The 25,341-nt window shown below is 41.2% G+C and overlaps 2 protein-coding genes across 3 annotated transcripts in view; both read right to left on the bottom strand.

Annotated features, from left to right (window-relative positions):
• dot1l (DOT1-like histone H3K79 methyltransferase) overlaps positions 1 to 8,785 on the bottom strand; it is a 35,948-nt gene extending 27,163 nt beyond the window's left edge. For both annotated transcript variants that reach the window (XM_034081885.1, XM_034081887.1), the window contains exon 1: positions 8,410 to 8,785. In XM_034081885.1, coding sequence (XP_033937776.1) covers positions 8,410 to 8,490 — 81 coding nt within the window. In that variant the 5' untranslated portion in view covers positions 8,491 to 8,785. The remainder of the gene's footprint in view (positions 1 to 8,409) is intronic.
• Positions 8,786 to 16,550: 7,765 nt separating this feature from the next.
• ell (elongation factor RNA polymerase II) overlaps positions 16,551 to 25,341 on the bottom strand; it is a 41,091-nt gene continuing 32,300 nt past the window's right edge. The window contains exons 6-12 of the mRNA XM_034081322.1: positions 25,216 to 25,340; positions 21,932 to 21,998; positions 18,364 to 19,255; positions 17,901 to 17,967; positions 17,277 to 17,448; positions 17,139 to 17,183; positions 16,551 to 17,048 (exon numbers count right to left, since the gene is read on the bottom strand). Coding sequence (XP_033937213.1) covers positions 16,944 to 17,048; positions 17,139 to 17,183; positions 17,277 to 17,448; positions 17,901 to 17,967; positions 18,364 to 19,255; positions 21,932 to 21,998; positions 25,216 to 25,340 — 1,473 coding nt within the window. The 3' untranslated portion in view covers positions 16,551 to 16,943. The remainder of the gene's footprint in view (positions 17,049 to 17,138; positions 17,184 to 17,276; positions 17,449 to 17,900; positions 17,968 to 18,363; positions 19,256 to 21,931; positions 21,999 to 25,215; position 25,341) is intronic.

Here is a 25,341-nt window from a genome sequence, read left to right as displayed (position 1 = left end):
TTATTCATTTTACAATGGATATTGATCGTAATATTTATTGTATATGATATTACTCGCCAAAAGAAAATTAATTATCCGCCGGCCGGGTGGGGAATTCCGGGACCAGGCCGCCGCCATTAGGGGAGTCCCAAATGGTGACGTCACTGGCTGTGTTTTCGCTCCACCTGAAGTCAACACAACGTAGCAGATATGGTAGCGATGGAGGAATTTTGCAATGAGATCGACGTTTTGAACGATGAATTTGACTATTCGTCGGGAGATGACATTGATGTGGAAGCATCTACAGTTACCAGGCATCCCATGGCCTATGCTTATGAACCGATTCGGTCGAATAGAGTGGCATACGATCCGGAATAAAAAAATTAAAAAAACACAATGCTAACAGTGAGCCTCTGAATTAGCCCCGAGCGAAAATGCCAACCTATTACTGCACCGAAAATCACTCCTAGCTCCCTTATTACTTATCCTAGCCGCACATCCAACACATCGTTTATGATCGCAAGGAGACACAGAATCTAACGGTGCCCACCTCAACACTGAAAGATACAAACTCGCGAGGTTATCCACCAAAACGTACATCAAAACAAGTGGCGCTAGGTACTAACATACGCCAGGCTAACGGCTTACCTTCCTCATTGTCTGGTCTAAACTGGTCTTCAATGGCATTACAACGATAAAAACGATGATGTAGTTAATCCATAGGTTAATATCCAATGGGGCTGTGTCCCCTTTGAAATGTTCTGATAATCTATAAGCAATACAACTGCAATTCCGTTATCTGCTGTCCGCTCTGTGCTCCGTGCGCTCTGGGTCCTGCAATACCATCCATCAATAGCAATACTAGCCTTTTTAGGGCTGTTTTCGACAGATGAGCGTGTGTATGCCAGTTTAATTAGTTGAGCTATAGAACACCCCCAATTCTCTATTGTGCGTCATAATAATAGCTACCATTTAGTTTGGACGCGATTGCGTTAATTAATAAGGTCACACTGTGTCAGTAAATACATGTGTGAGCTAGTAATCTGGTAGTGCTGCAATATGTACCTCTCTCTCGGCAGCTGAAGCAACTCGTTTGGTGGCTCGAACTTCACGTTTGTTGACACTGTCATTGTCTTGCGCGGCCGACGTGCTGGGACGGTCGGTGTTCCCGACTGCATACGTTGAGAAATCGAATATTGTGGGAACAGATCCTGGCTTCAAATCCAATGTTTTGTATTGAACCAGGCATCCAGACTGGACTTTGAGCAGCTTCTCATCCTTTAGTGGCAGCCTATGGAAATGTACTTCTTCCTTCTTTGTATAAAATCCATTTGTGCAGCCTGGGGCAATACAATAAACTCCTGACGACGACCGTTTTCTTGTAATGTAAACTACTGGTGCATTGCACGCCATGTTGTTTGTTATTGAGCTTTGGCCCAGGAAGCCGCACCCAATCAGTGACGTCACTGGAAAAGTCCCGGAGCAATGGAAGCGCCCATGGTCATTAGGCACGTATTTCAAAAAGTAAATTCGCGTATCTCGATCGTTTACATTGGAAATAGACTAGATAAATACATTTCCTAATGGTAATATTGTCGCATGGAAAGCAGTTTGAAAAGTGTTTCCATTTCCCTTTAAAACGGCATGCTGTGTTTTTAATTCAAAGTTTTATAAAAGTTGGAGTACACCTAACCAAGGAAAAATGATTAAGGATTCAGCACAAACTGAAGATTCCAAACCATTTCTGAGATTTAAATGAGACTGGTTCATAATGGCACTTTAGAAAAAAGAAATCTAAATAAAATAATATTTACATTGATCTCCTGCAGGAAGTCTATCAGAATACCTTTATTAGTTCCACAGAGGGGACGTTCACATTGTTACAGCAGAAAAAGAGCCAAAGACAGCTTAATGTTACATGATGTTACATGCATAAAAAAGTATTCAAGTTAAAAAAAAGTTATAATATAATAAAAAATAGAATAAAATAAATGTTACACAATTTACAAAATACACATCCTGTAACAGTTCTTAGGATTTAGCAGCCAGGTATATATAGTGCACAAATAGCACATAGTTGGTTGGCATTTAACAGCAAGGGGTGTTATAGTCTGTGTTGTGTGTGTGTGTGTGTGTGTGTGTGTGTGTGTGTGTGTGTGTGTGTGTGTGTGTGTGTGTGTGTGTGTGTGTGTGTGTGTGTGTGTGTGTGTGTGTGTGTGTGTGTGTGTGTGTGTGTGTGTGTGTGTGTGTGTGAAAAAGTACACGTCCCACCGTCCGGGACGTGTTATTTACAATATCGGACAAGTAGTTCTTTCAATTGACTTGTCCGGCGGACAAGTGACGTTTTTCGCCCCGATTTATTGACAAATTATTGATAAATTCAGTTTACAAAAGGCAGAACTCATTCGCAAATTGTCCGTGTCCGCCATTGTTCGTTTAGAAATGTTAGTTTCGGTTCTGCTTGTCGATTCATAAGGAAATGCATCTCGCCGCTTTCTGTACAGTTAGACGGGGGCGGGGCGGGAAGTGTAGCACAGTGGCAGGGCTGGGGAGCAAAACTCGGTTCCGAGTAGGAACAAATAACAATTGTCCGGTCCCGGGATTAATAAGAGTTGTGAGGACAGGAGGCGAGGCCGAGCCCCGCGGACCGCAGCTCTCTCTCTATGCTCCGTATCAGCTGATCGTGCAGCAGCCCAGCGTCTCCCTCTCTTTCTACACACAGCGGACCCGCTGCCCGTTTAACAGCCTCATCTTTGTCAAACTTTCTTATGTTCTTTCTCGAACACGTAATGAAGGTTATTAAGCGTTTTAGCTCCTGTGTTGTTAATATTGACCGCCATTTCCTTTATGAAGTGAAGCAGCCTCCCTGTCTGTGTCCTCGCGCTGTCCTCACATCCCTGGACCCCCAGACTCGGAGGAGCACAGGAATGTCAGTATTGTTTATGAAGCAGGGTATAGAAAGTACATTATTGAAATGCTATTTATACTATTTATTAACTTTTACAAACAGTGAGCAGCTGGGCAGCTGCAGCATGTGTATTGCAGGACATGTGTAAGCGTGCAAGTGTCTTTGAGTTGTAGAAAAGCGCTAGGATAGGCTATAAATATAATAATAATAATAACTTTATTTGTATAGCACCTTTCATACAGGGGATTGCAGTTCAATGTGCTTTACATCAGTAAAAAACAAGACATAAACTCAGTGTAAAACAAGCAGCAAGAGCAAAGCATAAAGTGGGATAAAATAATAAAAAATAAAAACATGGGGAATAAAACAGAGAAATAGTGCAATGTCAATCCCAGAGAATAGTGCAGTATAATAGTGTAAAATCAGTAAAATGCTTTGGTAAAGAGATTAAGCCTTTTAAAAATGCCTAATGTATTGGCTTCCCTAATATTGTTGGGCAACATGTTCCACAGTTTTGGGGCGTAGTTTACAAAGGCTGCATCACCGATCTTCTTATGACTCTTTCTGGTGACCTCTAATGGACCTGCATCTGATGATCGCAGTGTTCTGGCAGGTGTGTAGTTCATTAGAGAGTCAGCAATGTAGCTGGGTCCTTGTCCATTTAGAGCAGGGGTGGGGAACCTCCGGCCCCCGGGCCGTATACGGCCCGCGAGACCATTTGGTATGGCCCTCGAGGTAATTTATAAACACGCAAAAAATTAAAGAAATCTAGACCGCAAAATAATTAAACAAGAGAGTGCCTGTTTTTCCTGGCAACGGTCATGGTCCTTGAACACAACACGAGCTTAACGTGTCATCACGTGGGGTGCAGTTCTGACGGAGAGCACCAGAACGCCGCTCCGGGACTTCAAAAATTGCAGTAGACCTACCCATAAATCCGTACACATGCCGCAGTTTTTGCATGGCTGTGTCTTTAGTTGAAAGCCTAGTGGCGATCTGTTCATCTGTCATTCTGATCATACAGTCAATAACTTTGTTGTTATTAGCATCTGGTTAGCTAGCTATGCTAACGAATATAAGAAGCTTTTTCTCCAACCAGTGAGTTAAAGGCACATCTTTATATGATCATTATAGTTATAAAAAAACAAGAGAATAAAGTAAACAGGTATGAAATACTATATGACAGTAAACAAAAGTTGTTATTAATAAATAAGAATACAGTTTGAAAGGAGAGTGATTTGTAAAATATCCATAAAGAAAAAGTAAATCTGTTTACAGTTCTGTTTCATATGGGTGTTGAGAGATGTTTCCATAGATCTCTTCATTTTTGCTCTCAAAGTGCACCAGATTGATGCTTTTAACTTCAACATTTATGAAAAAACCTTCCCGGACGACCCGGACAGGAGGTTAGGTCCCACCCCCCACTTAAATAATGTCCACATGGATAGGAAACTAAATGCATTTGCACACATCTTGTGTCCATATCTTTCTGTTTGGTGGTCATGCTCCACCGTGCACGTGCATGCATACGCAAGTCATGGCAAGATATCTGTATTAAGAGGTTGCTTTTTCTTTGCACAGCATGAAAGAAAGGCCAAATGAATGGGCTGTGATTTTTAAGCAGAGGTCAATAATTTGTACGGCCCTCGGAGGATGTTGAAAAAATTGAAATGGCCCTTGAGAGGAAAAAGGTTCCCCACTCCTGATTTAGAGCTTTGTATGTGAGGAGAAGCACCTTAAAATCAATTCTAAAAGTTACAGGAAGCCAGTGTAGAGTAGCTAAGACAGGACTAATGTGTTCCCTCCTTTTGGTATTCGTTAGTAGTCTAGCTGCAGAGTTTTTAATGAGCTGGAGTCTTTGTACATTCTCAAACTGCACCACTTAGAACTAACTAAACAATGCAGAGATTATTTTTATATAATTGTATTCAATAACCGTAAGAAATTAAACAGTATGAAGTGATTTGTAAATAGGAATACAGATTTGACTTAATGTTTTCATAAATATATTTTCCTCCCAGTTTGTCATGGGACTTATTTTTACCTTCTCAAAGAACCGGAATCGAGAACCGAAAATAACCGGAATCGAAAAGCAGAACCGGAATCGTTAAAATCCAAACGATACCCAACCCTTTGTGTGATGCAGTCAAATGTTACCGCTCACTTACGTTAGCGGTGTCATAAAAACCGTGGGAAAATGTAAAAAATACGATGACGAAGAAGAAGATTCCAGTGGCCACAATTTTTGTCAATTCTGGACAAGTGAAAAATGTATTCGGACAAGTACATTGCCAAACTCACTTGTCCATGGACAAGTACTCTCTAAAAACTTTTTCTCACACTGGTGTGTGTGTGTTAGTTAACTAAGTTAGAGTGTGCTGAGCAGCTCTGTGTGAGTTAAAGGAATCGAGTTACAGGCAGAGCGCAGCCTGCCTGAGCCTGTGTGCTGACCCACTGACCCACTTTCTGCCATGCCTCTGGTAGAGGGAACAGAAAAGAGGGGAAAGTACGAGAGGAGTAAAAACCAGAGGGTAGAAAGGGAAAGAAAGTGAAAGGAAGAAAGCTGGAACAAACTGGTGAAAGTGAGGGCGCAGGAGAGAGGAGGGGAGGGCAGCTGTTTGAAGCCTGTACAGCGTCCAAAGCTAACCGCTCACTGCCTGGAGCTCACGGCTTCCCGCGCAATAACCCCCGCCAACACGACGCAAACTTACGCCAAAGCTCAAAAATACACGGGCAAACTGAGAAATGCATGGCAACAAGGAAATCTACTAATTGTGTCAGCACAGAGCAGTTTTGGCTACAGCTACATGATCAAGCTAACTGCTTGCTGTGTTCCTAAAAAGCACCATGACCTACAAATCTTCACTAGCATATTTGTGTTCGGCTAAATATGGAGAAGGTGTGCGAGTATATGAAAGAGACTGTGTGAGCGAGCGAATGAGAAGCTGAAGGGGTGTCATCTGATCAAACAAAGACGGCACACAGCAACACCAGCACAGGGCTGGAGCTAAAAATAAACTGACTGAAAGCGAAAGTCAGACATAAAGAACAGGAGACCTTCCTCTCTCCCCAATGTGGTTACACCATCGCATGAACGACTCCTCCTTACTACATCACCTTTTAAGTCAATTTCTCCTAGCGTCACTGTGACGCTCTGTGGTAGACGGGGTTTTACACTACGTGTTGCTCCACTACGTGTTGCTCCGCTACGTGTCCCTGAGCAGCCTACGAAAACAAATGACAGGCGTGCCACTCACACCCTGTTACTCTAACCAGGAAATACAACTCACACAACAGCACTATCTAAAACAAGACACAAATCTATCTCTCTTTAACAGAGATTCTTACAACAGTCAATTGTAGTATCTGATGATTACAATCATACGGAGGAACTGTTTTGACATTCATTTGACAGTCAGACGCCTTTGTAAATAGAAGGAGCGACATTTCCCAGGTGAGATCGAACAAAGACATTCAGCAGTTTCTAAGCTCAGAGTGTTTTTTAAGTGTTGTATAGGCTTGGATAGTGCTCACACCCAGAACCAGATGGACAGAGAGCCGCAGCACACCAGAAGTGTCCTTCATATGGAAGCATTTACTGATGCACAGATGTGGGGATTTAGTGAGAAATGGGGAGACGGGAAGAAACACAGAGCTAAAGAAAGAAAGAGTACTTTTATGGGCTTCATTCTTGGAGCTGGATTAGAATAAGAGCACGCCTTATATTGCAACAGCCTGTACAACGGCCATGTTGTGTGCATCACAACACTGACAGCACTGTGTGCATTCTCTGTGGGTGAGATAAGCAATCGTAATGCTCTGTGGGAGGGAAGAATACATCTACTGAGTGGGATCTGTTGCTACAGGTCTCCCTTGGAAAATAGATCAATGATCTCAATGGGATTTATCTGTATAGATAAAGGTTTGAAATGAAATGTTACCAGCAAGCAGTTTACACAATGCGTTTTTTAATTCTATTAATAAAGCGTTGCTAGAGGGAAGCAGTCTCTTATCCTCCTCCCTGTTGAGTTGACCATATGGACATGAGAGGAAGGGGGAAGAGAGGAAGTCTTTCCTCTTTGAAAACAGGAGGAGAGCACTCCATGAAAAGGCTAAGGACTCCAAACGCAGGACTATCAGTTGTTTTAATACAATGCACCACATACAGCGAGTCCCAGTATAAATAGTTATTAAGCAGGACCTTAGATTAAACTGTATACGTTCCTGACATGCCTGCTTCTGTGTGTGTCCTTAAAGAGCTTAACCTAAGGAAATGGGTGAGGCAGTGAATCCAGGAGGGAGGAACTGTAAGTGATATCAGATTGTGGCCTGGTGTAAAATGGAGGTTCAACTCCAGCAGCCAAACAGAGTGGAGCGGCTGATCACATCAGCAAGGAACTCTGAGACTCATTCAGATCATGATGTGATGAACAACAAAACAAACTAAATCTCGAGATGACAAGACTGCCAGTCTATCTGGGTTCAGTGTGGGTGGAGAAAGCGCTCAGACAGACCCCACTCAGACATTCTCAGAAATACAGCTACTCTCAGTCAGACCTGTATGTGTCACCACAATTACCATAAATGAAAAGCACAATTTTAAGTGAACCATACAACACTAAAAAGATCACAGAACAGACAACGGCTTCCCTTTCCGTTTGTCTTCAATGAGTCAACTGCAACCAGAAACTCACGTGCCGACAGCATTTTACATCAAATACAACTTTAAAGAAAAGAACTACCAGCAAGCATGGTTTGTAATGAGTAACTTCAGAAATGACAGATCAGGGATCACACTAATGTATAGAAATCAACAAACAAAACCACACACACACACACACACACACACACACACACACACACACACACACACACACACACACACACACACACAGTGTTTACTGGTGTCCGAATGGAGGACCTGTGCCGAGAGCACAGGCATGACCTTTTAATGTACTAACACTTACATGTGTTTTTAGCATATCCATGTTATGTGGGGCTTATGTGCCCCAGTTTATTTCTCTTGCAAGATGAAAATAATGAGACTTTGCGAGAGGGCTTTATGTTGTTAATGCTCTATTTGAAACTGTGTTTTAAAACAGTGCAAGATAATGTTGCAAGACCAATGTGCAAGTAATGCTGACTAAGTACACCATATACATGTCAAATAAAATACATGACCTGGTGTCTCAGTATGAACATGACGGCGGATCATAACAGAGACACATTGGTACTGTGTGTTCAATGTTGAGGTACTTTTATTGTTTGCTACTAAATTCCTAAACTCTACTTTCATTCAAGTACACGATCCGAGTACTTCTCCCACCTCTGCTGATCAGTCATGAGAGCTGCCTCATGTATGTCACCTTCCTGTCCCGACCAGTATGAGTGATTACCCGGACGAGCGTGCCATAGCTCCCTTCAGCTAGCCAATGTTAGCAAAGAGCTAGCTAACAAAGCCCATAGAAACAGACACTAAATCTCAATATATAACCTGTATGGATTTGAGGTTCAACACTTACGTATACTGGTAATGGCCACGGATAGCCAGCAGGTTCGGCTCCAACCGGCGATTTGAGCTTTAGCTCCAGCTTTTCTCCCATTCTCCACTTCACGGCTTGGCTGTGGTTAGCTAGCTAGCTACTGCTCTCTGTTAGCCAGACTGTCGTTTAGCGAGCGAGCTACAACGTGAACATGTTGTAAGAAAGAAACGTGGAAACGCGTGAAATAAAAAAAAAGACGCCGGCACTGGTTGCGGGGCAAACACCCACACAACACGGTGAAGTTGATAACTGTATCCGACTAGGGGTTGTATTTTGATTAAAATGCCTGTTTACGTCCACTGGCAATAACACATCGTCCGTATCGCCGCCATCTTGCCCGGCATGAATAAATATGGCAGGGGGCGACTGGGGGCAGAGACGACATGACGTCACTGAGACCGTGATACCAGGTGGCGTTAAATCACTTTCTGTCAGCTAAATGTAGATAGAATTATGTTGAGTTGGACGATAACGCTTAGTGTTTAATTTTGCAAGTTATAATTTAAGCCTTGAGGAAATGATTTCATTTCAATCTTTATTTCGAACAGATTAAAAAAAAAAAAAAATAACAAATGTGAGAAACAGTATGGAAGCCCATTTCCGCCACTTGAAAAAAATAAAATCCCCATGAAAAGTCGAAATTATGAGATAAAAAGTCATAATGAGATAAAAAGTCATAATAATGAGATAAGAAAGTCATAATTATGAGATAAGAAAGTCGAAATAATGAGATAAAAAGTCATAATAATGAGATAAAAAGTCATAATTATGAGATAAGAAAGTCGAAATAATGAGATAGAAAGTCATAATTATGAGATAAGAAGTGCGCATGCGCTGCAGTGGCGCTGTCTTTAAAGGTCCCTTCATCACCTTGCTGCTCTCCACCATGCAAACAGCATCTATCTAGCCCTAAATAAGGTAACTATTACAGGTGACTTTTGTAAATGTTAGATGTTACATATAGCCTATATTGCAGCTAAACTACAACAATGCAGTTCATAGCTTTGACATTACCTGTTATGAACTATAATATATGCCTATAGTTTTGTGGTAACGTTCACGCCACTAATGACAATAGTGTAGGCATACTGCTGCTGTGAGTTGCTCTAACTCTAACCCGTGAACGTTACCACACAACTATAGACATATATATTATATATATTATATTCATAACAGGTAATGTCAAAGCTATAAACTGCATTGTTGTAGTGTAGCTGCAATATAGGCTATATGTAACATCTAACATTTACAAAAGTCACCTGTAATAGTTACCTTATTTAGGACTAGATGCCGTTTGCATGGTGGAGAGCAGCAAGGTGATGAAGGGACCTTTGAAGACAGCGCCACTACAGCGCATGCGCACTTCTTATCTCATAATGACTTTTTATCTCATGACTTTTTATCTCATGTCTTTTTATCTCATTATTTCGACTTTTTTATCTCATGACTTTTGATCTCATGACTTTTTATCTCATAATTTAGACTTTCTTATCTCATGACTTTTTATCTCATTATTTCGACATTTTTTATCTCATGACTTTTCATGGGGATTTTATTTTTTTCAAGTGGCGGAAATGGGCTTCCATAAAACAGAATACCGTATTGTTAAAATACAGTATCCACATTCATGATACAAAAAGTCTTCATATTAATGATACCATTTTTTTTTTAAATCATATGATTATGATGTTATGTTAATATATATATATAGCTAATGTTCATTGTTTTAATATAAAGATTTTTTATAAATATTCCACTTAATTGTGTATGCATTGGGTTTGAACTGTATGTTTTTATAGGCTATAAAGGCAATTCATGTTTATTATGTGTTATATATTATAGGCTACGTCAGGTGGACATGGCTCTCATAAAGAAATACATCTAAACAAGACTAAGACTAATCAGCCTTTCATAAATACTAGACCAGCATAAACTCTCTGTACCTTAAACTTTATTGAACATCATTTAGAGTGCTCATCATGAGATTAAACTGTGACCAATGCGGACTTCTGCTATTATAAAGGCACGTTTTAATCACATAAGGTAGGCTACTACTAGAATACAAATGTAACAGAAAATTACAATTTAATTATAGGCCACATGATATAATCTGAGAAGGTTTATGTATTGTCAAAATCATACATATTTGGCTAAAAGCTGCTTTTACTAGGCTATTCAACACACATATTCACAATATCTATCATGTTATATAATATCTAAATTTCCCTCCCTCGCTCATTGCAGACCTTCGGTCACGCATCAGACAGCAGTGTGTGTCAGTTCAACACCTGGGTCCTAGAACTAGCACGTCTATATGAAATGCACAAGTTTATTAATGTTGATTACACTTGGATGTGAGCTAATTTAAAATATCAGCTGTTAGTACTGAATATGGGCTGCACAGTCTCTTACAGCTCTGTGTATCAGTGAGAGTTTACTCCTGGTTAGGACTGTAATACAAGTTGTAATCATTCTCTTTGAAAGCAATTAGACATAGTAGTAAATACTGAACTCAGAGCACTTAAGTAAACAAGATAAGGCATTCACTCTAGAAGATGCATTTTGATGCTAACAACTAAAACAAATTGCAAAGCATTTCTGGTAATGTATAATTGAATTGCCTGAACATCTTAAAGCTCTTATGTATTGCACAGTATTGCTGAAAACAAAAGTTAAAGAATACATTGCTGGAAACACAGTAAGGTAATTGAAATATTGCCAAGTAAGACGTTCTATTAATATCACACAGATGTCACACAATGAAATGCAGTTCCCTAAAGAGTTGAGGATGTAAAAGAAGTGGGCTGAATCCCATTTCATTGGAACAAAATAAAGCACAAAATGCAATGATACACGTAATTAATAATGAATCCAAGAGAACAAAGAAAAATAAATAAAACTTTAATGATTCAAAACTGTTCATATTTAAAAGAGCTGATTGTAATAGTTCACAGTGTTGTTATGCTAAATGAAGTGCTACAGATGTAATATAACTTCAGTGGAAGTGTAGTAGGTTTGAACAGGATTAGAAGATTATCCCATGCATCCACTGCCATTACTAAAGAAGCTCAAATAAGGATGAGAATTAGAAAGTGGATTGAAAACACACATGCTCAAAGACCTGAACATGTTGCTAAGTTTGGTTTGAATAGAATAGAATTGGGAGGGATGAAACCCTCTTTAATGGTCACACATGCAGAGCACACAGCACACAGTGACATTTGTTCTCTGCATTTAACCCATCCTAGTACCAGGAGTCTAGTGCTAGGAGCAGTGGGCAGCTATTGTACAGCGCCCGGGTAGCAATGGGAGTGGGGGGGGGGAGGGGGGTGTCCGGTGCCTTGCTCAAGTGCACCACGGCAGGGCAGGAGGTGAACTGGGACCTCTCCAAGTAGCAGTCCACACTCTATATTTTAGGGCTGGTCGGGGACTTGAACCGGCGACCCTACAGCTCGCAGTCCAAGCCCCTACTGACAACATTCATCAATAGTATGAATGTTGCTTAATCATTAACTAAGAACCAATAAACCTTTCATCAGAGACGGCAACTGACCTTTAATACAGATACATATTTACAGACAGAGAAAGAGTGAAAGATAACGAAAAGCATAACGCTGGTTAAACCTGAATCACGATCAATAGACCTGGACTGATCAGTCCTAAACGGGTTGAACCCTTGAACTGCATTTTCTTCTCCATGTGCAAAACAAGATCAAAAGAATATTCCCCTCAGCCTCAAAGTTGTAATAGTAGTTTAGATAATATTCATACCAATTTCATTCAACTCGACCAGCTACAAAATGGCTCATTACCAAGATATTTTTTATTAAGTATCACAGATGCATACAACTTTAAGGAAAACACATCCTAAAATTGTCATTTGACTCTGCACCTTTGTGTGTTTCTGATTGCCAATGTAATCAGAAGAGAATATAGTGTATACAACAAGATCAGCGGTGAGGGGAATCAATCCTCTTTAAAATGACACTTGTCTTAGTTCTTAGCATTCATATGAAGCTGACGCATCGTCAACAAGGGCAAGACACAACTAGCTGCAACTTCAGTAACACAAACAGTGCACAAGGAAGTATTCAAGAAGATACATTTAAATAAGGTAAACATAGGGATTTGATTGGTTACATGTTTATTGTGAGGACTAGGAACACAGGCAATAACAAGATAAAAGAAAGCCAGAGGGGGAACTGAGATTGATTGAACTTTTCCTTCCCAGCACTTAAAATGACAAAAGGTGCCTGCAGCTGTTTGGCTGTAAATCAGCAGAACTGGTTATTGCTGTGCTTTGAACCCTCGCCTGCACACAGGTCTGTGGACAGTAGTGTGCACGACTGATGTTGTGTGTTCAATTCTCTGCAGCATGAGCACACAATTAATCAAAATCAGAGGATGCTACAGGAGGCAGAGTAACAAAAACAACTGTCACTCCTATCGCTGAAATGTCTAAACGGAGGCAAAAAAAAACCTGTACATGTATGTCGTTCTGTATTATACGATAACGTTGATTCGTTTTTTAATGTTGAAGAAATCACATTAGCTCGCATAATTTTAAATGAACTGATCTGTATTAATTCTGACTATATGACTGTTTTGGACTACATATTTTATGTCAACAAATTAGTTGATGGGAGTCAGATATGTTTGGATGCCAGTGAGAGTTATTCTGTCTTTTGGATGTACAATGTGCAGGTTACATATATAGACTAATGAACCATTTTAGAATGGATTATGAAATACCCTCATGTCCAATTCACAAACCAATTACCTCGGATAATTGACTGACCTTTGTTTCAACCGTGGCCTACATTTCACCATTAGAGCACCAACCCGCTCTGTTAGCATACCATCTAAATTGAAAGCCCAGACAAATAAAATCAAAGCAAAACCTTGGAAACACTGAGCTCTCAGTTTCTTTTCAATGTGTGTATACATGTATGCACTGCTGTATGTTGAGGGGAGGTGGCAACCTGCCACAATGAACCCTCTGACCCCCCCCCCCCCTCTCCAGCTCCCTGAGCAGCACCGAGGCCAGCATTAGGACAGCAGCCAGTAGCAGCACAGCGAGGCGAAGCAGGGCCAAGTGGAGCGCAGTCGCTATGTAGATTTCTGGGATTGTTCACAGTGTGTCGGATTACAGCAGCACTGTCCTCTCCTTCGCACCGCTGCAGATCTTCTGCTCACACTCACATGCCGAGGGCCTATTTTGGGATCTGCATTTCGGTGCAAGGACAGACTTGGCAGTAAACAGCATGCTGTCATGGTTATAACAGGATGGTCTCTATGAACACGTATAATACTGCCCAATTACCATACATAGTCAAAGGAGTGGGTCAACTAAACATTTTCCATAATTTCCTTGGAGTAAAATAGATTCTAGAGGCTGGCGCTGACCCTTTGTAACACTTTAACTCTCAGGTTAAACAATTTAAACTGAGGATAGCAGAGCGATCCAAATGTTTCTAGTGAATTTGTCTTTTTTTTGGAACAAAAACAAAGTGTCCCTGCACCATGTGTGGAGGCATTTCGGACTAAACCTGAGACACTGCTGCCATCTACAGGACAGCCTTTTCAATACAGGCTGCAGTAATTGTAAACAAATGTTAGAAGAGTGAGAAAAGAGTAAAGCAAATAATCAAATAGGCCTACCGAGTTTTTATAATTTTTTTTATAGTTTTATGGAAAGGAGAAACCAGACTCCATCTTACTTTGTTTTAGAAAATGGTTTTATGGCTGAAATAAGCTGATCTACGTACTCTCCAAAGTAAAAGGTGTTACATATTTTTGTCTTTTCCTCCTACAAAAAAACCACGGTCATTCACGGTATTGCTATCCATGTTCAAGACGATAAATGTTCTCCATTAAAAATATATAGGATTAATAAAAAGATATACTCGAAACAACGAAAGTCTTCCACTTATAAAATGTAACCGTGTAATAATAATTGACAGCAACAACTGGTTCAGAATTTCACAAATAAGGATTTTAAAGATTTTTTTATTGAAACAAAGATCAATTTCAGTCCCAGTCCCTTATGGTTTTTCAAAAAGGCGTGCTTTGGGTTTTAGCGCCAACATTTCACGACTCCTCTCCAAAGCCCTCGTTGCTTATACAGCAGCATGTATATACTCAAAGAAAAAGAAAAGAAAAAACCTATACAACAGGTCATTTTGGCACAATCAACTCATACAACGGTACTCCTGTGCTGGCATATCGTTACTCTTAAACAGTTTTCTGTGGTGCAAAACGGTTTTTTACTGATGAACTCATTCACAATGGATTTTGACCGTAACAGAAGAAACGATACAGTAAGAGAGGTGGAAAGTGTCTGTACAAGACATTCCCCTTTACAAACTTAACGCCTTTCCAGATACACTAAGTCCCAGATCCAGACTCAGCAGTATCGTTGTGATGAGCCTCGGAGCATTGGCCTAAATGTAGTGTTTGCAAAAGGAGAGCGATATAATCTGAAACCTGCCGTACAGTCATGCAAATCTCATCAGAAGCAAAGGAGCCTCCTCTGACTTCTCACAAGAAAAACACTGAGGAAAAAGTCCACTGGGTGATAAATGATGAACATTGAAATGATAACAGGAAGTTGAGAATACTGCGACATGTTCCTTTGCCAACATTTGGTAGAGCGTTTTTGTTTCATCCCACCCGGTAAGCACTTTGGTATACATGCTGGTCAGAGCCAAGTCGAATTGATTACAAACTGAATTCAGTTGGGCTAGGCCTTTGCTTGGCTTTTGATATCCTTGGGCAGTTATTTTTTTCTTCTTCAAGTAAAGATACAAAGACTTGTTCATTGTAACACATTCATAAAGCATGCACTCTGATGGACAAAGAGAAAAGTGTCATTTGGACAAAACCCCCAGGTAACGGTAAGATCAGGAGAAAAGTGCAGATTTTTCATATTCACATAAAAAGATCGATATCAGAAATGCACTCGCTGACCAAACTCGACTCATCAGGGGAAGTTCTGATACAGCAGGTCTAATTTTTCTTTCGGAAACGCCGAGCGGATACGTCTTGACGCGGCATGGATACGTCTTGACGCGGCATTTCTTAGAGTTTATCCAGGAAATAGATTTCAGGTCCGTGAAAATCTGACATCACATTTGAAAAAGGCAAAAACTGGTCGCAGGTGAGCGTACGCCCCACCCCCCGGAGGATGACTTCGTCTTAACAGTCGTCTCGATGGACTATCACATGGGCCGATGAGCAGACAAAACTAAAATTATGATCTTTTTAAAGAAACTGTAAACGCCATTTCAACATAACTAAAGGGGACAATAATGCTAACTTAGGAAATAAATCAAATCTGTGGATATAAACCACTTTTTAAAGATGAAAGAAAAAAGCCTCCCCTGTCTGCATCACCTTACAATTCGAGGATCTTCTGAAGCATGATGAAGAGTAGGCCTGGCGATAAACTCTTCGGATAATTCATATTGCTACAAAAGCCATCATGACCTAAAGTGGAAAGACAACCAATTAAGAGCTGATTATAGTTTTCCAATGATGCATTATGATGAACCATTACTAAAGACCGCTGTAGTAACCGATGAACAAGCACTGCAGCTTGTAACGACTGAGTGAGGAGGACAGTGTTCGGAGAAGGAAACCGCTAAAGAGTGACGGGACACTTTCTCACATGTCCCCTCCGTTAAGACATCTGCACAATATTTTAGAAAAGAAAAGCCGAGCGCACAAACAGGCGTCCGACTGTGTGCATTTGGATGCTTGATTTAATCAAAAAAGGTATATCTGCATCTCTTTAGAAGAGAAATCATATATTAAACGCCAACAGATTTGACAATTAGATGAGCAAGGCAGCTTCTGAATAAAATACTGGCGGACATTCAAGATGTGAGGACAGAAAAGAAGAGACAGCTTTTAAGTACTGATATGAAGGAGTGTAAAATTCGTTCCCCCAATTTAAGTGTCAAAAATAAATAAAAATAACAAAAACGGAGACTCCAACGTCATAACCATTCGATGTGGGGGAAACTGATGAATCCTTTCATTACTCAAAAACAAATTAGTTGCATTTGGCATACAGTCTGCCCCGCCCCGCCCCTGCCCCCCCCCCCCCCCTTCCCTCCAGTTTCAAAAGCAGGAAAGATTTTGGGGGATTTTCTCCCGAGAAAGTGGGAAAGTTTCCACGTTTGTCTCGTTCAGACCTCAGGGTGGGCCGTTGAGAAAAACAAAGCCACACAGAACTTTTTTTTCTGAATGCATTGCAACTACACAGACAGACCTGGCCACACTAGGCACAACCCCATCTTCCAAAAAATAAAACAAAAATAATAAAATTAAAGAGAAAAAGATTGTGTGTCCTGCTTATTCCTCATTAGAGCCTTTGGCCCCAATGAGGGGAATACTCCTTTCATGGCATCTTTCATGAGAACACTTTTTTAGCACAGGCGGAGTCCAGAGTTTTCCTTTATCTGCGTGGTTTCCAGAGACAACAGGTAAACACTGTGCAATAACTACTTCTAAAGCTGCTGTTGATCGTACTCGGCAATAAGTCTCTTTATATGTGCCAGTTTGTTGTGTAGATATTCACAGCGGTTCTTCTCTTGGCTATAGTTTGGATTAGTCTGCAGGGGACATGAGAAACAGTCACAATCTGATCATCTATTTACGTACTTTAAAACAGAAATATATGTTATCGCCGGACTTAATCTTACCTTTTTTATTTTATGATACTCTTGAAGTATCTGATTGTGGATTGTCTGTAGAGAGAGAAAACACAGAATAAAGTGTAAGAATAAAACTGATTGGTGGATCGTTGTAGTGCTAAAAATGACATTGCGTAGGGGATGTACCTTGTACTTGTCTGTGCCTTGGTTGAGTTGTTTGAGCTCGTTGTCGAGCACCGTGAACTGCCTGGTGATGCCTTCTATCCGAGCGTGCAAACCCCGGTACTCGCTGTACTCGGCGTTGAAATCGGTTTTATACTTCTGACGCTGCTCCGGAGAGCCGATCACCATGTACTTCCTAGGAGGAAAATAATTGAGGGATTTAGGGAGGAGCTATCCAGTTACATGAAAGCTCAAGAGAGAGAAATAAGGGTTATTAGAGGGAGACAAGCAAGAGATACAGATTAAGGACATGACGATACTAGCTCACACACACAAAAACAAATAAAAAAAGCTTTAGGATCCCTTTCAAATAACTAGGTTGGCTGTCCAATAAACCCAATAACCAAAAACCCACATGTCATGCAGGACATATTTATTAATCCATATAATCCCACCCTTCGTCGAGTTGTGTTTTGCCCCTCTGTAAAAGGTTTGTGGCAATATTTATTTCCAAAAGAAGTTGGGTTCGCAATGTATTATTTCAGAGGGGAGACTTTATGAGAGGAACCGACACAAAACAATGAAACAATTCATTAACTTCAAAAGACTAAAACTGTCAATATGAAAACAACTGCGTTAAATACTCACGATAAATAGTCTGGCACCTCAGGTGATGACGTAGGAATACTGGTACTGTTGCACATCTCATTCAGATCTGAAACAAAGACACTTCGCTATAAAAGGGCATTCATCTGAATAAGTCGCGTCTGTGTGAAATCTGCCGTGGAAAAGCTACCCTGCAAAAAGATAATTATGGTTTTTATTGTTATTGTTTACAACAATATCCTCTAAAGATGTAAGCTTCCAGTTGGATTCACAGAAGTGTATTTGGGGTTATTGAAGGCATAAAGATGAACAGCAGGGGTCTCCGTTTAATCAGTGAGTCACATACTGGTCACATGACACATCACCTACTCACAGTGGATGACTAAGTGTTGTTCATCCACATACAAAGTAGTACTTTTTATTCAGAAATCTCTTGCTGTGAAACTGAATTTGGTAGAAAAGAAGAAGGTGTGTGTGGGGGTGTGTGTGTGTGTGTTGCTCCCACCTGTGCTTTTGTGTGGAATACTGTTGCTTTTGAGGTTTGCTGGGCTCATGTCACAGGCAGGTTTCGGCTCAGGCACTAGCTGCACTCGCTCCCCACGACTCTTCTTCTCCTTCCCCTTTTCTCTCACCCTTTCCTTGTCTTTGCTCTTTTCCTTGTCTTTATGTTTTTTTGACTTCTTCTTGGACTTGTTGATAAAGGTTGAAGGACTCTTGTCCCGGGGGACATCCGGGCCCGTGTGTCCCGGAGATGATGTGACGATGCTGGGCGCTGCGAGCGTTGTTGAGGCCGTGAACAGCGAAGGCGGCGGTTGGCTGAGCCTCTCGGACATGGCGGTCTCCTGAGAGTCGCAGTCTCTCCCGTTGTGGCTGGAGTCGTTGCTGACATCTGACAGTGCTTCGAAAGGCCGCGGGATGTCCAGCACCGGGAGCTGCTGGGAGCTGGATGTCATGCCGCTGTCCGCCATGGAAACCGCCACTGCTGCAGGCACTGCACCTGTCTCCACTCTCCCGTTGCCCGTCTCCACTCTCCCGTTGCCCGTCTCCACTCTCCCGTTGCCCGTCTCCACTCTCCCGTTGCCCGTCTCCACTCTCCCGTTGCCCGTCTCCACTCTCCCGTTGCCCGTCTCCACTCTCCCGTTGCCCGTCTCCACTCTCCCGTTGCCCGTCTCCACTCTCCCGTTGCCCGTCTCCACTCTCCCGTTGCCCGTCTCCACTCTCCCGTTGCCCGTCTCCACTCTCCCGTTGCCCGTCTCCACTCTCCCGTTGCCCGTCTCCACTCTCCCGTTGGAGCTCAGTTTGCCGTTCACTGGGGCTGTTGGAGCCTTGCTGGCCAGGTGGGATATTCTGGGCTTCTTGTTTGCAAGAGGGTCGGTGAAGTCAACAGCCGGCCGTTTCTGTCGGAGAAATAACAGTTTAAGTAGCTGAACCCTTATATATGGTTCAATAGGAGTTCAATTATATGGCTGCACATTTTAGAAAAAATATATAATTTGAAATATTTTAACTGATACTGCAATATGATTAAGCAATAGCTCACGACAGGCCGTGGTATATGCTCATTATATCACAGCTAAGGGGCGTGGTTCGGCCCTGTGGCCACTAACGGTCATCATTTCTCTGCTTTGTTTCAAGACCTGCATAAAAATAATCCCTCCAACATATACATTTTTTCTTATCATTGATAAATATCTTAGGTGTGATTTTTTAAGAGGATCTGCACCAACACATTTGTTTTATAAAGTTTGTAGAATATAATTTGTAGGCCAGGATACATATGTTGTACCTTTTGCTCTACTACATGTGTTTATACATTGAGTTATTAGTTAAAAATTAATATTACAACATATGTTTGTTATTGTTATTGATTGAGCCTGGCAGATATGTATAAAGCAATACAAAATATCTCTGCAGCTCCACAATTAATTCTTATTTTAAAATCATTATTTAGGCTTAAAGACATTTTTTTCTTCCTGTGATTTTAGATTACACCATATTGCAGGTCTCCCTTGAAAAAGAGATCTATGATCTCAATGGGACCAATCTGGTTAAATAAAGGTTTGAAATGAAATGAAAAAATATTGCCCATTTCTCTAAAATGTCGATTCATTCATTAATAAGTGAGCAGCAGGTAAAGAACAGTCCGTGATAATAAAATGTTCCGATCAGAGGATGTCAAAAGGAAGCGTGAAGAGGAGAGTATCTAGTGCACGCAGACAGATGGAGGAAGCAGAAAGAGTATAAAGAAAGGTGATCTGTATTCACAGCAGCACTGAGAATATAAGGACTGATATAATCCCTGGTATTGTGACTGGTTCCGTTTGACCCAGCCCAACTAAAGTCTCTGGGAGTGGCCGACCCACCACGACTACTTTAGGGTTTAGGCTGCTGTAACAACAACAACAGTAATGGCAAACGGGGAGGATTCCAATAAGACTCTTTACAATAAGCTATTGAGGTTAAAGGTGGGGTAGGTAATTCACTTCAGAAACACTTTGTTATATTCCATGGAATGCTCTTAACATCCCGATAGCAATGAATAAAGTAAATGCTTTGACAATAAATACATACAAAAATGTAATCTGTGGAAGCCGTGGTGCTGTAAAAAGTACGACCAATCATCTGAGCCGGCCCGGCTAAAGTAACTGGATGGCCGACCAGCCTGTCAGCCTTCCATCTCGTGCACAAACCCATCTCGTGCCCTCATTGGTCATGTGCGCGTTCGTGTGTGTTGGAGGAGGGGCTCTGTAAGGAAGTCTGAAGGAAGGGGCAGATTTATTTTCGGCTGTGTATTTTCAAATTCTAGCGCACTCGAGCTGGTTTCTCCATTTTTACCTACCCTACCATTAATTCTCACTTTATAATCTTTTGACACCCAAAAACTGAAGACACTGAAATGTGGAGAAAAGGCTGTGAGGTTGTAGTTTGGACAGGGAACACATGGCTCTAATGTATATTTTCATGGATGCAGATAGGCGCTATACATCAGTATTTTCAGATGGACACATTTTTGGGATCTTTGAGAGAATGAGGTGCCGGAGAAAAGTTAAATTGATAAGATGGCTGTGATAAACACATCTTCCACTAACAGTAGATCAAGGCATTTATCTGTGTTTGTGTGGATGTCCTCTGTTTGCATTGCAGCTCTCCCGGCTCCATCCCTCACATATCTGACGTTTTACAAACGGCTTTACCTGCTGCGCTGCTCTCTTTTTATACTAATAATTCTAAACGAGAGTCGGGGGACTGTTTGCTTGTGCACAGTGTTTACTGAGGGAGGGAGCGGAAAGGAAGGGCCGTACACTAGGTGTCTGAGGTGAGCAGAACCTGAGAGGAAGGAGCTATTAATATAAACCGAGCGGCTCCTCCTCCTACCTAATGGAAGTGTAAACAATGGCTAAACTCTGGAGTCACGAATGACCTTAAAAAGAGAGCAGCAGGACAAGGTAAATGAAAAATGAATTATGCAACGAGGAGGGGGTAAAAGAGCTTCAGTCAAATGAGGTTAAATATGGAAGCAACTTGGTTTAGTTCTTATACAAACAATGTATATTGAATAGCCCATAAGTGTGTAAAGCTGGAACTGGATCCAGTTTAGAAAACATACGCCGCAAGGAAATCCACTCGAAAGACAGGGAGGAAACGCAAACAATACCAGAAGCTAAAAGACTGCAGGCACGACCCAGTAAACCAGAATGTAGGAAACCTGGGGTAAATGTAAAACAAACAAACAATTTGAGACGCATCTTTGTCCCCGATTCCCCTTTACATTGGATCAGCCAGAAAAGTGTCAGGCAAACAAGCTCTGGTTAAAGATGAGCTATGCAGAGCGTATTCACACTCGACTGAATTAACATCAAGCTCCTTGAGAGCTCAGCATTGAACAGCCGATAAACATATTATTGTACAATAAAAACCGGCATTGCAAAACGATTAATTGGGTTTTAGCTTGAAATTGTTTTATGCAGTTACAATATCATCCATCACTAGCCCACTGGGAACGTGAGAGTGCTACAGTAGATTAGGGATAAGGAAGTGTGAGGAAGTGAGAGACGAGGAAACAGGAAGCTCACCTGAGATGGCGAAGTGCCGGCCAGCTCTTTGGGCGGGCTCTCCAGAGGGGGGGGCTGGTTCTGTTTCCTGTAAGAGAGTGTGAACACATGAAAGCATGAATGACGACACACGCAAACACTCAATATCATTTCTGAATATTCTATATATCCACCTGCATACAAGCACTACAGGAACACTCATTTATCTATCTATCTAGATGTTGAGGTGACATGGCATTTCTATTCACTCCAGCACATTGTACATGATAGGCTAAAGGGCAGGACATCTGTAAGTGGTTGTCCAATCACAACAGAGCCGCCCAGCTTACCAATCAGAGCAGTGGCATTACGCAAAAAATGACAAATATGAACCTGAAAATGAGCACATGTCCTCTTTAAGTGCTTGAAAACAAACTGTGTGGCACTGGCTACCATTTCCTCAGTCACTAATTCTACAGACGCATGAGGACATTAAAAACAAGTTCCAACAGTTGGGTAGCTATGACAACAGAGCAAATGAGGGCCTACTTGACAAAAGCAGCACTTGGTCATAACCGCAACCTTGATGTTGAAAAATGGACAATCATTACATCTGCTTACAAGCTCTATAGCAGGTTATGAGTCCAACTCTTCCTTTCTTCTCCACAGAGGAACATGTGTAACCTCACAGACAATGCTGCGTGTTTATTAATGGTTGAACAATGTTGGCAGCTAGTTCAGGATGAGTGAGAAAGCAGCGTGAAAGCGAGAGAGACAGAATATGGTGCTGCAGCTCATTTTGGGTATAGATGTTGTGTGTCTGTCTTAATGCAATATGCACTCGATGCAACATGGATATATCATACAGACGACTTAACTCTATAATGTACTTGGAGCCAAAAACCATCTTAGTGTCAGGTGTGAACAACAGGGCCCCAGATTGATTATGATGCACTGAACTCAGACCTCATTATGTATCGGATTAATGTGGCACACAGTAGAAGTGTCAAAACAAGAGAGCAGTGCCAAATAATTTTTTTTTTAACCAAGATAAAGGCGCCTACGGAACTAGGGCAAGAAGTTGCTACACCAGTCTTGTTTAAACAAATGCAGTCTAATCCAATTTACTTTCATTTAATTCAGGGAGTTCCGGCTGTTGCAATATACCGGTTATAATGATATTGACCACAATACTTTTAAAACATTTTTATTATACACATAATGTTGATATAATTCATAATAATATCATATTGGCAGATGTTAGGCATGGGTTATTCATTTTAGCTTAGGTCTTCCTTTGTTTGACTGAGAGGGTTGTGGTCTTTTACTTTTTGAATAATACCGTTTTTACCTCCTTTTGTTCCTTGAATTGATATATAATCATGATATTCAGCATCTATTCAAAAAGGTTTACACTTTTGACCTGACTTGAATCAATTGCTGTCTTTTAAATTTGTGATGTGTGCCATTTTGTTAAAGCACTTTCAGCAGCAGCTACTGTGTGGAAAGTGCTATACAAATACAGCTTTTGTATATTTTCATTAGTTGATTTAATCAGTTCATTTGGTTGCCTTTTTAATATACACTTTTGTACAGTAACAGAATCTTTCTCCAACTCCCTATACTTGTATTATGTAGTAATTGATTTGCCATTAAAAGACCCCAAACGAACAATAAATACCCTTTCCAGGAAACATCATGAAAACATGGTCATCATGAGTTCTTGTAACCGTGAAAATCTGATGTCCTGACAGCCCCGAGTAATTCAACACTCTTTCTCCAGCACTGCCAACTCCACCACTACAGCTAGAGCGCAGTATACTTGCTCAAACAGACTGGTTTAAAGTACAAATACATTCTATAAACAGGCCATCATAACTTGACATGTTAAAGAGCACTTTGCAGACACGCCACTGTCACAACTGACAACTGCATCAGAAGGGGGCAGTTGGGAACAGCGAGTCTTGTCAATGCCCCACCCTAGTTCAATCAGGGTGTGTGCTGGGACAGTCCGATAGACAGGCAGGAGCTACGCGTGAAACGGCACGCTGACCGATATGGCTGAACCTTGGCCGGCAGCCATCTCACGCACGGCTCAGCATGTGCTAGAACACCGTTGCATCATGTGCGTTCCTATCGTGTTGCTGTGCTACTCCTGCGTGACTGCCTGCATTAGCTCAAAACTCTGGAGGACATGGGGGTGGTATTAGTTTGGAGGCTGTGGCTGTTAGTCAGCTGATTAACTCACAAACGGAGCTCAAAGTACGGTAAAAACAGGGACACGGGAAGTATTCATGCCTTTACAAACTAAACACAATACACTGGAATTAAAGAAATGTAGAACTGTAATACAAACTAACATTGTAAAAGTCTATTTCATCTTTCACTTTTAATGCCACTTTGAAAAGGCTAGATTGTGTCGTTACATTTATTATATTGCCAGGTCGTTTTTGCTCTCCATCCATGTAGATGTGGTAGAAACACCTTTCAACAGCCCAAAACAAAAAATACAACTATGTTAGCAGTCTCAACAAAAGCTGGACATATCAGCTACGTTTTATAAAGTAGTATATGTTGCAGGATTATTGCATTAAGTGTTTACATTCTGCTGGTCACTCAGTGTTGACACTGCATTTAAAAAAGGTGCACCACAGGTAAAACTGAGCTTATTATGGCTATTCTTGAGTCTGACGTCAACACAAACTGAGCTCCGGAGCACTGCTGCCTGCCTATAAATAGTTAGCAGGAAGATTGCCTTCCCTTGGTGTCCCAGATCCTGAGAAACCAGAAGGCCAGTAGCTCACGCTGTCAACAAATACAACACGGTCCTCAGTAGAACAAACAGAAAACTTCCTTGGGAGTGGGACACACCGGCCGTTGTAATAAATAGAAAAAGGTGGGTTTTTCACATATATTTCAAGTGTACAGAATTTAACCTCAGACAGAAATCTCCAAAGCTTGGCAGCTCTATAGTCCCAACATACCAGAAGCACTCACCCTGCAGCCTAGCCTTCTCCACAGAGTGACCACAAACAATAACACAAGGTGCTTTGCCACAATACTGAACTCTACTCAGGGTTCATACAGCATAAGGCAAGTTAGATTTAATACATTTTTAAAATGTCACTCAAAAATAAATTGAGAAATTCTGCCATCTGAATCTCGGTAAAAGGGTTTTTAGTGTTTATCCAACTATTTTAGGTTTTACAAAGCAACAATTCATAAAATTAAACTTCTGATGTGATTGATATAATCTTGACTGATATACGGCGGTTGAGAATCATCATGAGGGCGTTTAAAGCGAGTGGTCCACATCTCTGACTTACTTAACCAGGATTCTCTTGAGAAGCTGCTGGTCTCCTTCAGTGTAACCTGGCCAGTCCATCTGGAGGTCCTTATACAAATTGTCCTTCAATGTGAAGGTGTTGTCCTTCCCATTCAGAATCGCCACC

The sequence above is a fragment of the Pseudochaenichthys georgianus genome, chromosome 4, assembly GCF_902827115.2.
Source record: "Pseudochaenichthys georgianus chromosome 4, fPseGeo1.2, whole genome shotgun sequence".
NCBI classification, from domain to species: Eukaryota; Metazoa; Chordata; class Actinopteri; order Perciformes; family Channichthyidae; genus Pseudochaenichthys; species Pseudochaenichthys georgianus.
Note: the sequence above shows the minus strand (reverse complement) of the source record. Positions and strands in the feature narration are given on the sequence as shown.